At 40.4% G+C, this 16,130-nt stretch overlaps 1 protein-coding gene across 2 annotated transcripts in view; it reads left to right on the top strand.

Annotated features, from left to right (window-relative positions):
* Positions 1-16,130, top strand: part of LOC119786809 (unconventional myosin-VIIa-like) — a 121,364-nt gene that overhangs the window by 81,368 nt on the left and 23,866 nt on the right. For both annotated transcript variants that reach the window (XM_038290365.1, XM_038290364.1), the window contains 14 exons: positions 112-321; positions 1,884-2,060; positions 2,151-2,240; positions 2,607-2,737; positions 5,918-6,044; positions 6,532-6,651; positions 7,349-7,522; positions 9,045-9,272; positions 9,369-9,539; positions 9,633-9,750; positions 11,404-11,530; positions 11,646-11,815; positions 11,886-12,076; positions 14,845-14,966. In XM_038290365.1, coding sequence (XP_038146293.1) covers positions 112-321; positions 1,884-2,060; positions 2,151-2,240; positions 2,607-2,737; positions 5,918-6,044; positions 6,532-6,651; positions 7,349-7,522; positions 9,045-9,272; positions 9,369-9,539; positions 9,633-9,750; positions 11,404-11,530; positions 11,646-11,815; positions 11,886-12,076; positions 14,845-14,966 — 2,156 coding nt within the window. The remainder of the gene's footprint in view (positions 1-111; positions 322-1,883; positions 2,061-2,150; positions 2,241-2,606; positions 2,738-5,917; positions 6,045-6,531; positions 6,652-7,348; positions 7,523-9,044; positions 9,273-9,368; positions 9,540-9,632; positions 9,751-11,403; positions 11,531-11,645; positions 11,816-11,885; positions 12,077-14,844; positions 14,967-16,130) is intronic.

The raw sequence follows: 16,130 nt of genomic DNA, 5'->3' as shown, positions 1-16,130 counted from the left end.
GAGATGTCCTCCTTTGTTTGTTCATCCAGAGGGTGAATCTCAGTGTTGAGTTCACCTCTCTGATCTTCTGATGCTCTAAAATCCACCTCCTACTTTGTTTTGTTCCCTCAGGACCTGGAACAAACTCCTGGCGCTGATGAAGCCGAAGAGGAGATGCTGAACGAAGCTCCACCGCTACCCGACGAGGAAGAGGAAGACTTGTCCGAGTACAAGTTCTCCAAGTTTGCCGCCACCTACTTTCAGGGTCTTTCCACCCACACCTACATCAGACGACCCCTGAAACAACCTCTACTGTTTCACGAGGATGAAGGAGACCAACTGGTGAGACCCAGATGTGGGATTTGTTATGAAGGTCCGCTTTGGTGATAAAATCACCTGGTAATTGCTCTTCATCTTTGTTTTTAAAGGAATAGTACACCCAAAACATGATTAGCCTTCATTTTTTACTCACCCCCATGCTGAACAACACTCTGGAGTACTTTTTTGATATCTCAAATGCATCTGGAGATCTGGGAGGCTTCTTGCTGTCTGCTGACATTCAAATAATGGAGGTCTATGGCGCCCGAGAAAGAAAGGTCCATAAAAGTCCACAAAAAACGTGTCAATATTCCTCCATACTGCTCGTCCAATGTATTCCAAGTGTCCTGAGTGGGTAGCATCCAGAATTTACTCGAAACGAAGTCATTTAGAATGTTTTTAGAGCATAAACAGTAGTGTATAAGATTTCCTAAAAGCTCGTTCACGAGTCTACGGAAACCGCGGCAGACCAAACCAGATGAAAGTGCGCATTCAGCTCGGCAAAGAACTCATGCTCTTCCTCAACACTGAAGTCCTCAGACATTTTTCTTTCATTGTTTCTTTCTTTGCACAGGTAAACAGCACATTTCTTCTTCTACGCTTGCATTATCGGCAGAGCAGACGCTGAATGCGCACTTTCATCTGGTTTGGTCTGCCGGCTTCCGTAGCGTCGTGAACGCGCAGGCGCGCGCTTTTAGGAAATCCTATAAACTACTGTTTATGCTCTAAAAACATTCTAAATGACTTCGTTTCGAGTAAATTATGGACACTACCCACTCAGGACACTTGGAATACATTGGACGAGCAGTATGGAGGAATATTGACACGTTTTTTGTGGACTTTTATGGACCTTTCTGCCTCGGGCGCCATAGACCTCCATTATTTGAATGTCAGCAGACAGCAAGAAGCCTCCCAGATCTCCAGATGCATTTGAGATATCAAAAAAGTACTCCAGAGTGTTGTTCAGCATGGGGGTGAGTAGAAAATGAAGGCTAATCATGTTTTGGGTGTACTATTCCTTTAACAACATGAGATGGAACAGAAAAGTCATTGGAACTTCTGCGATTAGTAATTATCGTTTCTAAGTCGTGTATAAAAATGTACATGGACATAGGCTGAAAACCTGTTGCAAAGCCGACCAGCAGTCGGATTGCTCTGAATTTGAAGTTTAGTTACCGCTTGGCTGATGGAAACTAGTCCAAGTCAACTTTTCTTAGAGCTTAATCTTTTGTCCTGATACTGGTATTAATAATTCACTTAATTCTTCATACGTAAAACGGTTTGTCTGTGTTTTATAGTTGATGGAATCAGCTGGTTTTCCTTAGATAGAAAACTTTAAATCAATCTGACTGGAGGATCTGGTGGAAAGTGCCTGGAAAGTGCCTTGAGATGACATGATGTGAATTGGCGCTATATAAATAAACTGAATTGAATTGCAATTTCTTATTTACACACTTTAGTCCCTAGCTAGAACTGTTTTACTTGCTGTTTCTTGTACACCCATAATTCAGACACACAAGCAGCATTCCACACAAACAGAGGTCATCAGAGATTTTCATAAAAACCCTTCCACCCATATTTCCCAGGCTGCTTTAGCTGTGTGGATCACCGTGTTGAGATTCATGGGCGATCTGCCTGAACCTAAATGCGAAATGGTCCTCCATGACGGCAGCGAGAAGATTCCTGTCATGACCAAGATCTACGAAACCCTCGGCAAAAGGACCTATAAGAAGGAGCTGCAGGAGCTGCAAGTGGAGGAGGAGGTGAGATGCTGCTGGTCAGTGTATCCAGCATTTTAAGAAATGTCTGGTTTGTTAGGGTGCGGAGAATAATTTAACCATGTTTGTCTACAGAACAGCTCCGCAGACTCTCAGAAGAGGAACAGCATCAGACATAAACTGGTGTCTCTAACACTCAAGAGGAAATCAAAGATAACAGAGGAGGTGATGCTCCATTTTGTAAAAACAGCTACTCATTACCTGATGTTTAAAGATCTCATTTATCCTTACATACAATATTAAAGTTAATTCAGAGGTTAAAAACACATTTAGGGTAAAATGTAAAGCTTTTAATATGCTTTAATAATAGTAATTGAGCTTCATTGATCTCACATTAGAGAAATTGACCTCTGCATTTAACCCAGTGGGCTGCCATTGTGCGGCGCCCGGGGAATAATTATATTTGCAGTTTTCCACCTGTTAAACTTTATTTTAAGCACCTTTATTTACATAATCTCAAAGCTTTTAGGTTGTACTTTTCTTTTCTCCCTAAAACGTCTAAAAAAAACAAACTTTTATGGTTTGTTGAAGGTCACCAGGCGGCTGACGGAGGGCGTGGATTATGGGCTTCAGGGGAACAGCATGCTGGAGGATCGACCCACCTCCAACCTGGAGAAGCTTCACTTCATCATCGGAAACGGCATCTTACGGCCAGCCCTCAGGTTCACTGTGCAGTTACTCTGGTGTCGATGTGGTTTTTATCAGATAAGGCAAACGAAACTCAGACTGACAGATAAAAGTTGAGGTCATTACTGTAACATTTGACATAGAAAGGTCATCATATTATACTAACCTGTTTCTGCAGTGTTTTACTGGACCGTGGAAAAGCTTTCACCCACACCTTGTTATTTTTCCAACTTGAATTGATGCAAAGTTTCATTAAAATAAGCAAAACTATTGTAGAATCAGAATCTAATCATTGGTAGCAGGGGGGATTTACCATTAGGCAAAACTAGGCAGTTGCCTAGGGCCCCAAGGAACCATAAAACTGCTTTTACATGTATGGTTAATGCAGCTATTACTGATTTATGCACATTAATTATGTTTTTGATAAAAATCCTTTCGCTAAAATGCTCTGTTTAGTGACTACATCTAAAAGCAGCGAACTCTGCTCTCCAGAGCGAGTAGATTGGTAACCCCGCCTCCTGCTCTCCTCTATCTTGTCTGCTGTCATGATTTATGCAGCTATTATTTCATCCAAATGAAAAATGGAGAACAGATAAGTAGATCATGGCTTGTCTACAGTGAAAAGAAGGACTGGGTTATTTACTTTGGCCTTTTTGGAAACACAGGAAGGAGCAATCAGCTAAGTGAGCTTAGTGCTTGGAAAAAATCTTTCATTCCTTTAGAGACAGCATGAAAAGTCAGCTGAGTACAAAACATAGAGAGGAAAACAAGAAGAAAAGGGACAAGAAGAGAGGGACACAACCTAGAACAGATAATGGATGTCTATTCTGTTAACATTTCTCTATTCAGAGGGCCCCCTGCCTGTCTTTGCCTAGGGCCCCAAATTTCCTAAATCCGCCCCTGGTTGTTAGTACAGTCCTCTGAAAGCTTTCAGGTGCAACGACCAAACTAAAAGTATGACAAGGTGCAGCAGATGAGGAAAGAGAGTTTAAAGAAAGACAGAATCGGTGACTGAGAATCCGTCTATAGTTACCCTCTCCTAAAAAACACTGATCATACAGTACAGGCCTTTTTACGGAAGAGGATTAGGGCCACTGAAAAAAAAAAAAGTTAATTGATTTTGAAATTTTATTTCAGTTTAATATGGGAATAAAAAGTCAGAATTCTGACTTTTTTCTCAGAATTCTGACTTTTTTCTCAGAATTCTGACAGCTAACAAACATGTTAGCATCAAGCCATAGCCATGTCTGTTTTAAAGACTAGCTCTCTTCTGAGATTAAAGTCAGAATTCTGAGATTAAGTCAGAATTTTAAGATTAAACTCAGAATTGAGATTAAAGTCAAATTCTGAGAAAAAAAAGTCAGAATTCTGAGAAAAAAGTCAGAATTCTAAGATTAAAGTCAGAATTCTAAGATTAAAGTCAGAACTCTGAGATTAAAGTCAGAATTCTGAGATTAAAGTCAGAATTCTAAGATTAAAGTCAGAATTCTGAGATTAAAGTCAGAATTCTGAGATTAAAGTCAGAATTCTAAGATTAAAGTCAGAATTCTAAGATTAAAGTCAGAATTCTGAGATTAAAGTCAGAATTCTAAGATTAAAGTCAGAATTCTGAGATTAAAGTCAGAATTCTGAGATTAAGTCAGAATTCTAAGAAAAAAGTCAGAATTCTGAGATTAAAGTCAGAATTCTAAGATTAAAGTCAGAATTCTGAGATTAAAGTCAGAATTCTGAGATTAAGTCAGAATTCTAAGAAAAAAGTCAGAATTCTGAGATTAAAGTCAGAATTCTGAGATTAAGTCAGAATTCTAAGAAAAAAGTCAGAATTCTAAGATTAAAGTCAGAATTCTAAGAAAAAAGTCAGAATTCTAAGATTAAAGTCAGAATTCTAAGATTAAAGTCAGAATTCTAAGATTAAAGTCAGAATTCTGAGATTAAAGTCAGAATTCTGAGATTAAGTCAGAATTCTAAGAAAAAAGTCAGAATTCTGAGATTAAAGTCAGAATTCTAAGATTAAAGTCAGAATTCTGAGATTAAAGTCAGAATTCTGAGATTAAGTCAGAATTCTAAGATTAAAGTCAGAATTCTAAGATTAAAGTCAGAATTCTGAGATTAAAGTCAGAATTCTAAGATTAAAGTCAGAATTCTGAGATTAAGTCAGAATTCTAAGAAAAAAGTCAGAATTCTGAGATTAAAGTCAGAATTCTGAGATTAAGTCAGAATTCTAAGATTAAAGTCAGAATTCTGAGATTAAAGTCAGAATTCTAAGATTAAAGTCAGAATTCTAAGATTAAAGTCAGAATTCTGAGATTAAAGTCAGAATTCTAAGAAAAAAGTCAGAATTCTGAGATTAAAGTCAGAATTCTGAGATTAAGTCAGAATTCTAAGAAAAAAGTCAGAATTCTAAGATTAAAGTCAGAATTCTGAGAAAAAAGTCAGAATTCTAGGATTAAAATCAGAATTCTAAGATTAAAGTCAGAATTCTAAGATTAAAGTCAGAATTCTAAGATTAAAGTCAGAATTCTGAGATTAAAGTCAGAATTCTGAGATTAAGTCAGAATTCTAAGAAAAAAGTCAGAATTCTGAGATTAAGTCAGAATTCTAAGATTAAAGTCAGAATTCTAAGATTAAAGTCAGAATTCTGAGATTAAAGTCAGAATTCTAAGATTAAAGTCAGAATTCTAAGATTAAAGTCAGAATTCTGAGATTAAAGTCAGAATTCTAAGAAAAAAGTCAGAATTCTGAGATTAAAGTCAGAATTCTGAGATTAAGTCAGAATTCTAAGAAAAAAGTCAGAATTCTAAGATTAAAGTCAGAATTCTGAGAAAAAAGTCAGAATTCTGAGATTAAAGTCAGAATTCTGACTTTTTTTCCCATGTTAAACTAAAATAAAATTTAAAAATCAGTTAACTTTTTTTTTTTCCAGTGGCCCTAATCTTCTTCCGCACCTTTTACAGGCTATATAGTCTGTAGATATAAAAGCAGTTAAATGATTTACATTTTTAACCAAAAATGCCAAATTTATTTTTTTTTTGTCTTCAATAACTTTGTAAAGTATTACAGGCCTTATGGAGATCAAAGTCTGGGGGTCAGTTTAGAGGTATGATGGGATTAAAATGTTTTCATGTCAGGGATGTACTGTTAATGCTGTGGGTAAATGTCACGGTGTTCTGCCTAAATGCACTACTGTATCTAAATGATTTTTACTTGTGTTTCAGGGATGAGATCTATTGTCAGATCTGCAAACAGCTCACTCAGAACCCGTCCAAGAGCAGCCACGCCCGAGGGTGGATCCTCCTGTCTCTTTGTGTCGGCTGCTTTGCTCCCTCCGAGAAGTTTGTCAAAGTAAGAAAGCTTTAGAGTCAAATGAGAAAATCCTTTTCCTATTGTGTTTTTTTGTGTAAAAGTTTATTGTATGACAAAAACGATTGAATATAGTTCAGGTGTTTGTAAGAAACGTAAGTTTTTTCTCTTTTTTTTTTTTGATAAGGTTTTGATGCATTGCTTTTTAGTTTCTAAGCTACTTTCTGCAAACCTTTAGGTAGAGAAATGTCTTCATTCTATATGCCTGGAAATAATTAAACCTGCTTGTAGAATGTTAGATTAAAGCAAACAAATGTCTCTAATCTCAGTAGATGCAAAAACCAGGTTAATTTGAAAGAACTTCTAGTAAAAACATTAGAAAATATGTATCTTGTTTTTAATTAAATCAACCATTAAAGCTGACCAAAAACAGCTAAACCAGTAGAAGTAAAAAAAAAAATAAATAAAAAAGGGTAAATACATATTCCAGAAAATGTGAATTGTTTTTGCTGCTGTTTCGTTTTTTCAGTATTTACGGACCTTTTTGAAAAACGGTCCTCCTGGTTATGCTCCGTACTGTGAAGAGAGGCTGAGGAGGACTTTTGTGAACCGAACGAGAACACAGCCACCGTCCTGGCTGGAGCTGCAGGTACGTGGCTGCAGGTGGCTGTTTTAACCCTCCAGCAGGAGCAGGGTTTAAACTTAAAGATGTTCCAGTTTGAAACTAGAAGCTGATTTAATTATTTAAATTCAAGTGTTTTTTTGTTGGAAAAGTGTATAAATCCCAGATAATTAGAAGTTCGTCCTATGGGGCACCTTTTGTAAAGTTAAGCAGTCAAAATTAGGAGGAATATTTATGGTTATTTAGCACATTTTAAGAAAGGAGTTTATTTATTTTCCAAGTAATTTTTTCACTATGTCATTCATTCATTTATAAAAGTCTTACTTCTTCAAAATAAATATTTAGTTTGGAGCTAAATATTTAGTTTTTAAATTAAATATTTATTTTGTTAAATACATTTTCCAAAATGATTTGGGGAAAAAATAACCTCCTTATTTTTCTCTTAAAACACGCTAAATTACTATAAATATTGCTCCTAATTTTTGACTGCTTAACTTTTCAAATGGCGCCTCATATTATCCAGAATCTGGAATTAGATAAACTGACTTATGTTTTAAGCACTTAAAGCTACAATGGAGAACAAGTGTCAGCAAAATGCTACTGTTGTAGAAAGCTTGAAAGCACTGCACCTAAATCATCAGCTAACATGTCATAAATAAAAGCTATAAATTAGCAGGTTGTCTAATTAGGTTAGTTGTGTTTATTTTTGGGGGGATTCTTTCAGGCCACCAAGTCTAAGAAGCCCATCATGCTTCCTGTGACCTTCATGGACGGCACCACAAAGACGCTGCTGGCAGACTCCGCCACCACAGCCTTCGAGCTCTGCAATGCTCTAGCAGACAAAATCAACCTGCGCAACCGTTTTGGCTTCTCTCTGTACATCGCCCTGTTTGATAAGGTATGATGTTAATTGGTTGCAGGAACGCATTCACTGTGATGTGCTGGCGAAGCTTCTCAGTCATTCAGGTCAAAATCAATCCACTGGACTTAGTTTCCAAATTTGAAGACGTTTCTCTTCCAATCCAAGAAGCTTTTTCAATTCAAAATGTCAGAAATTGCGTTGAGTTCAAGGCTTTATAGAGTGGACCTTTTTTTGGCTGAGAAAACAAGTAAATTGAACCTAATGAGCGGGTCCAACCCTTTGGAATGGGGGTAGTTTTGTTTCTTTGTTGGCCTGTAATACACAAAACCTGTCTATGTCCCTTAAACAGGGGGTTGTTAGAGGGAATTGTTGGCCTGGCTGAAGAGGCGAGGTTATCTGGTCCCCTGTATGGGGGTGGAGGTTGCAGGGATTAAAGTATTCCGGCCCCAGGCCAGCTTTCCACCTCATAGCGTTTGCCTGTGGGTAAAAAAAAATCACGAGAAGATAAATTGACCATCAAAATCCCTCTTGCATTTGTCAGCCAATGGTGGCAAAGGAAGGCTCTGAAACTAATAGTGTTAGCCAATCAAAAGAAGAAGGGGCGGGTCTTAGGAACGCCTGAACTTCCTCCTAACGTTTCTTGCTAAGGTCGCCAGATACATTGTGTTGCAGTGCTAAAGTTCTACACGGAGAGTCACCTTGCGTCGTTTACGGCTCCATCCAAAGGAGAGATGTGTAAAAAGTCAGAAAATAAATAAATTAAACTTTGTGTTTGGAGAGAAGAACGATAGAGAGAACGAAATTGCATGGAGTGGGCACAATGCAGCTCTGGGGAAGATATCACGACCATAGATAAAGGTCTCAAAAATAAATATCGCTGGGCATGGCTGGAGGAGACACGGCGAGATGGCGAGTTATTTAGCAGCTGGTGCAGGAAGTTAGATGAACCAGGCGCTTGCTTCGCATGCTGGGCTCCAGGAACACTTAGCAGCAAAACTGGATATTAAAAGACATGTGGTTCATGCAAGCGGTAGATATAGATGCACTTTAGCCATGTTCTGGCCGCTTTTGATATTGGATCAAAAGTCAAATTTAGTCTTCAATCAGCCATGCAATCTCTGATCCCGTGCCCCAACACCCCCCTGGCATGGCTTGAAAATAAACACAAACGCAGAGATGTGCATGTATAGTATATATATGTAATATATATAGCACATAGTTTGTTGCCTGTGTCAGGCAAACAAAGGCTCAGGCTCAGGATTTTTTTTTTTTTTTTGTTTTTTTTTTGTTTAAGATTGTTTTTTCTTTCTTAACATAGATGGCTTCCTTCATACCTGTGTTCTTTGTCCAAAATGTGAACATTCTGGTTCTCAAAAGAATGTCCTTTGTCCATAAGGCGTAGATGTACCGCAGGGTGTCGCTCTTATGTGTTGGGTCATGGGAAGTGAAACGTCTTTCAAACTTGGAAACAAAGTCCAGCGGATTCTTTTCTTATCTTTTTTGGAATATTCACTGTGATGTCAGCCTCGCCACTGATGGAAGTCTGTGTTTCTGTCAGGTGTCTTCCCTGGGCAGCGGCAGCGACCATGTGATGGACGCGGTCTCCCAGTGCGAGCAGTATGCGAAGGAACAGGGGGCCCAGGAGAGGAACGCCCCCTGGAGGCTGTTTTTCAGGAAGGAGATCTTCAGCCCCTGGCACGACCCCACAGAGGACTACGTTTCTACAAACCTCATCTACCAGCAGATCGTTAGAGGGGTGAAGTTTGGAGAGTACCGCTGTGAGAGGGTGAGTCCCAGCATCCCTCTGACGCCTTGTTCTAGAGATACACGTATGAAGGATTTAGGATCCAGATTATATTGCATGTTAACACCCCCTCTGCAGGAGGAAGATCTGGCTGAGCTGGCCTCTCAGCAGTACTTTGTGGATTACGGCCCTGAGATCCTCCAGGAGCGCCTGCTCAGCCTCATCCCGTCCTACATCCCTGACAGAGAAATCACCTCAACTAAGACAGCAGAGAAGTGGGCTCAGCTCATCATCAATGCCCACAAAAAGGTAGCTGCTACTGCTGCGACTTAAACAACCCATTTCCTTTTTTTTTTTTCTATCCTGCTGAAAGACTGTGACTAACAGCCTCTCATCCTGCAGGGATTATACCACAAAAGGAGGCAGAGCACTCAGAAGGTGAAGGAGGATGTTGTGGATTTTGCTCGGTTAAAGTGGCCTTTACTCTTCTCACGCTTCTATGAGGCCTTTAAGTTTTCAGGTGGGATTTTTATTCAAACTTAAAGGTACACTATGCAACCGGTGTTGATTTTCCAGCGAGGCTCCCCCCAGAGGGCGAAAGTAAAAGTGCACTGTTGTAAAATATGCTCAGCTGTTCTCCTGGTTTCTCCGTCAAGCCAGACGCGGTTGTTTTGAGCTTAGCAGACAGGCGAACGCAACGAATCGCCATGTCTACTGCGGTAGAGAGCCCTTTTCCTCTTTCTTGACTGCTCCGACATGGGCTTTCGCTGTTTTCTTGCTGGTTCCGCCATGATAACTGCAAAAATATCACCACTGCGCTAGCAACGAGCATGCCTTTCACTGGGGGAGTGTAGCAGTTCTCGCCGTAAAGCAAGACCGACTCTCGCGAGACTTCTGAGCCTGTGGGTGCGGGCCGAGGGCTCCTGCAATTGCAAGTACGGTATTTCCCCTACAGACCACCAGGGCGGCCGAGAAAACCTTTGTTCGACCTGAAATGACTCATTTAATCATCCAAAACGTTATGGAACACATTAATTAACTGAAAAATGTTGCATAGTATGCCTTTAAAGGAAAGTCCGGTCAACAACCTAAAACTAATACGTTTGCGATGATTTAATGAATTTAGCGTTAATCAGTAAAAAATTTAAATAATAATTTTTGTTGCAGTCACCGAGTCTAGGAGCGGCCATTTTTGCCCAAATATAGTACCCCCTCCCTCCTGCCATCTTCCAGCAGTGACGTCACGGTGCGGTAAGCCTAGCGCCATTCTCCCCGCTTTACAAGCTAAATCAATGGGAACTACTAGACACATCTGCAATCAACAACAATTATTGAAGATTTCCAGAGGACTTCACCATTGAAATTCACCAGAGCTATAGTGAAAGGTTAAAGATCTTTGCTGACACATTTTTTACCATGTGGCTTAGAGATCTCCCCACAGCCGTTTAGCAAGCAGTGAAATGAAAATAAATGGTCCCGCTACAGTGAGAAATCAATGAATAACCCCAAGCAATCACAAAAGACGGTCCGTTGTACACGATTGGTTCCTGACACGTCAATCATGGTCGTCTGCTTGTCCCTCCCCCCTGTGCGCGTACCCTGACACATGAACAAATCGATTCCCCAATGATCATGCAGGACGCCATCGCTGGAAGCTAGCCACTGTTATGCTACGTTTACACTTAAAGCAGTGAAACTGACAATGCCCACGTGCATGGCAGCTGGATGCTGGAATACATCGGGTAAAAGTGAAAAAATAAAGAGTTATTCCACCTTTCTGATTCCTGATCCTCCACGGACGGGTTGGTCGTTGGATCGCCAACTTGAAGAGAACTTCTGGCCAGAGAAAAAACCCGTAATATGTAGCCAACATTTGGAAGAAGAATGTTTTCAAGATGACTTGGATAAAAACGCGTTGTGACCAAAACACCAGATACAGCACTAGGACTTGATCAACAGCCGATACCGCACCGTGACGTCACAAACCAGTAGGTGGCAGTAGTGTTCTTTGTCAACTAAAACACTTATCATTTATTGAACAGTATGTAATAATTTCATATTTAAGGTACTTTCAGAAGTTTTAATTATGATTATGACCGGACTTCTTTAGGTATGCCTTACAAAAGCATGGGTGGTGTTGCTCAGTTTAAATGGGTTTAATGTTTTGCTAAAGGTCCCAGTCTGCCAAAGAACGATGTAATTGTTGCTGTGAACTGGACCGGGGTTTACTTTGTGGACGAACAGGAGCAGGTCCTCTTGGAGCTGTCCTTCCCAGAGATCACAGCTGTGTCCAGCAGTAGGTAAGACAAATTCACTGAATGTAAATGTGGTCAGTGATAAAAAAATATGTCGTTATTTAGAAACCATCATTATCAAAATCACTTTGTTAAAGTTAGAATATAAACTCCCTCTCAGAGGCGGCAAACTGCAGGGTCAGAGTTTCACGTTGGCCACCATTAAAGGAGACGAGTACACTTTCACCTCCAACAACGCAGAGGACATCCGGGACCTGGTGGTCACCTTCCTGGAAGGTTTGAGGAAGAGGTCCAAGTATGTGGTGGGACTGCTGGACTGTCCCAACCCTGGTAAGCTTCTGTGATGTTCAGAGAGGAAGGTTCTGGCATCCTGAGCTGAGCTGTGACTTTCATCCTGCAGCTGGAGTGGACTCCACCTTCCTGAGTTTCTGCAAGGGGGATCTAATCATCCTGGACGAACATGACGGAGAGCATGTGATGAACTCCGGCTGGGCTCACGGCATCAACGACAGGACCAAACAGAGGGGAGACTTCCCAGCTGATGGCGTCTACGTGCTGCCCACCATCACCAGACCCCAGTATGATATCGTGGTAAGACCAGTTTCAGAAGATGGACTGTTTTCAACTCTCACTCTCAAATAAAGCCGGGCATACACTATGTGATTTTTTTCGATCGTTGCACGCAGCTACAGATCACACTGTGTAGAGTAAGTTCACAGCCCACTATGTTTGTTGTCACACTGTGCAGCCCAACGATCTGATGTGATCTACGGTCTCACACTGTACGTCTAAAAACTACGTGAGATGGCGCTATTCGGACTCGTCTATCTGGAAACCAAACCAGTAGAAGAGGAATACAATGCTCACTAGAGTGGAACTTTGTGCAATTTTGTGCTGAATTGGCAATTTGTGCAATTTTGTACCCTAAAAATAAAAGGCAACGACGTATTTGGACAAAGACATGGCTGAGCAAACGTGGCTACTATAGACTGTTGCACCCCCTCCATGCTTCTGTGTTACCATCTGAGAGAGGAGGAAGCCCACTGAGCGATTTGTCCACGGCCGCCTTACGACAGTCAACTGAATTTCGAACATGTTTGATTTTCTCCCGACATTACGATTCCTGATCGGGAGGTGGTTGTGAGTGTCATGGTGTGTTTTTAAAGTTGTGACCCAAAGATGCTGAGAACCACTCAGAGAACCAGGTTTAACAGGTTTATTGGGATGAGGGTACAGGGGAAGTGTGATCTGGAACTGGGGTAGCTGGTGAACAGGAACTTGGATGTATGGAGGGGATATCACAACAGTTAGTTCAGGAACCGAGGGAATCTTGAATGCAATAGGGAAAATGCTAGTGAGGGACTCACGTTTGGGGGTGGGGGGGGTCTTCTCTCACTAGCATCCAGTCTGTGTGGGTTGATCAGAAGAGAGGGAACATGTTGAAGAGTGGACAGGTAGACATTCTTTGGACCCGTAGGAGCACTGGAATGGACTGTCACTTGGAATTCCGTGAGGGACTTGAACGGCACATGTGGAGGTTTCTCCCCTGCTCAGTGTGAACTCAGTAAACAATCCTTCCAGGGGAAGAAGGCCAAACATCCAGTATGCAGGAGGACTTCCCAAAACTGGCAAACACTCTGGAGTCGAGGTAGTGACAGTCCACTGCTTAAGTACTCCTCCAGATAATGATCCAAAGAGCCGCAGGTGTGCAGGGAGGACCAACAATGACAGGGCGCCGCCTGGTGGTGGAGGGAGAGACAGACACAAAACAGACCACACAAACTGGATTCCTGACAGTGAGAAGCTGATCGTTCCTTGTTACCACGTGTACACTACGCGACGCACGATCAGGGTGAAAGTCGGCCCAATCGAAAATAATTCTCGCACGACTGGAAAGTCTGCCCAAAAAGGCCAAAAAAATCATACAGTGTACGCCCGACTTAAAGTAACAACTGCTTTGATTTGGTTTTATTTATTGATATTGTTTAATTATTTTATAGTTCAAAAACATACAGATATACTCTAGAAACAAAACTGCTTACAGTACTTTATGTTTTTAATTAAAAAAAAAACATTTGATGGTTAAAAGATCTTGATTTTAAAAATTTAGACAAAAATTTGTTTAAATTGCTTCTTTTTTTTTTCCAGAATCCAATTTTCAGTGTTTTAGCCTCTGTTTTCCTAAAGGTTTAAGATTTTCTTGTGGAAATTATTCTCTGGTTCCACCTTTATCAACCAGGCCTTTACAAAGCTCACTGACATTCCAAGGAAGTGATTCCTCCTCTTGATTTGCGTGTCATGCAGTAGCTACGGACCTGAAAGCTGAAGGACCGTAGAGCTCGAGGACTGGATGCTCTAACCTGACTCCGCCAGATGGATTTGCTCCGCATATCCATCTGGAAACCTTCCGTTGAAGTAATTTTGGGAAGGGGCGAAAATACTGGTTAGCTGATTGGCCTATGTTGGTGATAGACGGGCCAAATAAACCAATCAGATCAACGAAGCATATGACGTACTAACAGAGCGACGACGAAGAGGAGCCGATTGATAGATCAAACTCTTGCCGAAACCAGTCGGGAGAAGAGCAAAAACATGTTTTCCTCTGAGAAAAGCCTCCAGAGCAGTGTTTTGCTCTTCTTTCAGTGAAGAAATACTCTGTAATTCCGATAAAACTTGCTCGATAGCCACGCTAACGCTAGTTTCATCGGCTGAAGCCGCCATGTTCTTTAGACTGAACTGTCGCGCTTCTCGTTGCGTCACACCTCAACCCGCCTCAAAGCCAACGCTGATTGGACGTTCGTTTGGTGAACGGCTCCAAATTTTCTTTAACGGAGAGTCTCCAGACTGATTAGCGAGTGAAACCTTGAAAGCTCGCAAGATCAGGATGGTCTCACGAGGCTATGGATGCTCTAGACCAGAGGTCACGGATTAGTGGACCAGGATCCGGATCCTGACCCACCTGCTGGCTAATCCGGATCCAACCTGATTTAAAACTTTCATAAATTACCGCATGTTGTCCGACGACAGTGTCTTTAGATTTTAAAATGGAAAAGTGTTCTGTTTTTTATATTTCTTATTTAAAAATTTTATATATAACATGGATGCATAAAAAACTCTTAAACTTTTAATCGATTCTTAGCAAGCTCTGCACTGGTGGTAACGTTATAATGAGGCATATTCCACAGGAGGAGACCATGCTGAAATTTCCTCTTCTCGCAGTTCTCTCACAGTTGATGGTTACATCATGCTAAGAATATGAAAAACACATGTAGTAATAATTACCTTCTGCCGTTAGTCCTGGTTTATAAATCTCTTCATTTCAGTCTTACGCTCATCTAACTCTGATGTTCTGGTCTCAGGCTCTGGTGACGATGACCCCTAATCAGAGGAGAGAGTCCCTCAGTTTGTCTCAGACCAGCCTTTCTGAGATGGACAAATCCAAGGCCTACACACTGGAAGAGTTCTCCTACGACTACTTCAGGTGCCCAAGCAATCAAATCTTTCTCACAGAGAAACTACACTGGAAACAAATCGAAATCTAGAAATGTAATTTTTTTCTTAAAATAAGTAGCATTTGTTCTTGGATATGGAACAGGACAATTTACACTTAAAATAAGAAAACACAAATGCATTGTCTTATTTCAAGTGCATTTGATCTAATTCTTATTCTAAGAATAAAAATACTAATTCCATTGGCAAACTATCTCATTTACCCACTCAAATTAAGGGTAAATACACTTCATTTAAGAAATTTCTACTTACTTCTAGATTGTTTTTCCAGTGTATAGAAGGCATCCCTGAGCACTGGAAAAACAATCTACAAATAAGTAATATTTTCTTAAATTAAGTGTATTTACCCTTAATTTGAGTAGGAAAATTAGATAGTTTGCCAATAGAATGAGTATTTTCACTCTTAAAATAGGATAATTAGATAAAAAAACACTTGAAATAAGACAGTGCAATTGTGTTTTCTTATTTTAAATGTAAGTTGTCTTGTTCCATTGGCAAAACTTGTCTTTTACCTCCTCAATCCAAGATCAAATACACTTATTTTAATAAAAAATGACTGATCTAGATTTCTATTTTTTTCCAGTGAGGGCCGCTGTCCTGCAGGTTTTAGAGGTTTATCTGCTCCAGCACAGCTGATTTACATTAATAGCTGATTAACAGGCTATTGCTGAACTGCAATCATCAGAAATAGCTGTGCTGAAGCAGATAAACCTCTAAAACCTGCAGGACAGCCGCCCTCAAAGACCGACTTTGGGGATGCCTGGTCTATAGCCTCATTTACACGACCTTTTTGAAACCGTGCCTAGATCGGTCCGAGCATGGTAACCAGAGATGGGAAGTAACGAAGTACAAAAACTTCGTTACTGTACTCAAGTAGATTTTTCTGATATTTTTACTTCACTTTACTACTTATTTTTATGGCAACTTTTTACTTCTACTCCTTACATTTTTACACAAATATCTGTACTTTCTACTCCTTACATTTTAAAAAATTGGCTCGTTACTTTAGTTTTGAATCATTTCAATGGAGTTACCGTTATTATTTTTCACGTCATCAATACCAAATTCAATCTAATTGGATGGGAATCTACGTTGCATTTGACGCACCACTACAAGATGAATCGACAGATTCGGC

Source organism: Cyprinodon tularosa, unplaced genomic scaffold, assembly GCF_016077235.1.
Source record: "Cyprinodon tularosa strain WSP-4 unplaced genomic scaffold, ASM1607723v1 ctg28, whole genome shotgun sequence".
NCBI lineage: Eukaryota > Metazoa > Chordata > Actinopteri > Cyprinodontiformes > Cyprinodontidae > Cyprinodon > Cyprinodon tularosa.
This window is presented reverse-complemented; position numbering and strand designations above follow the sequence as displayed.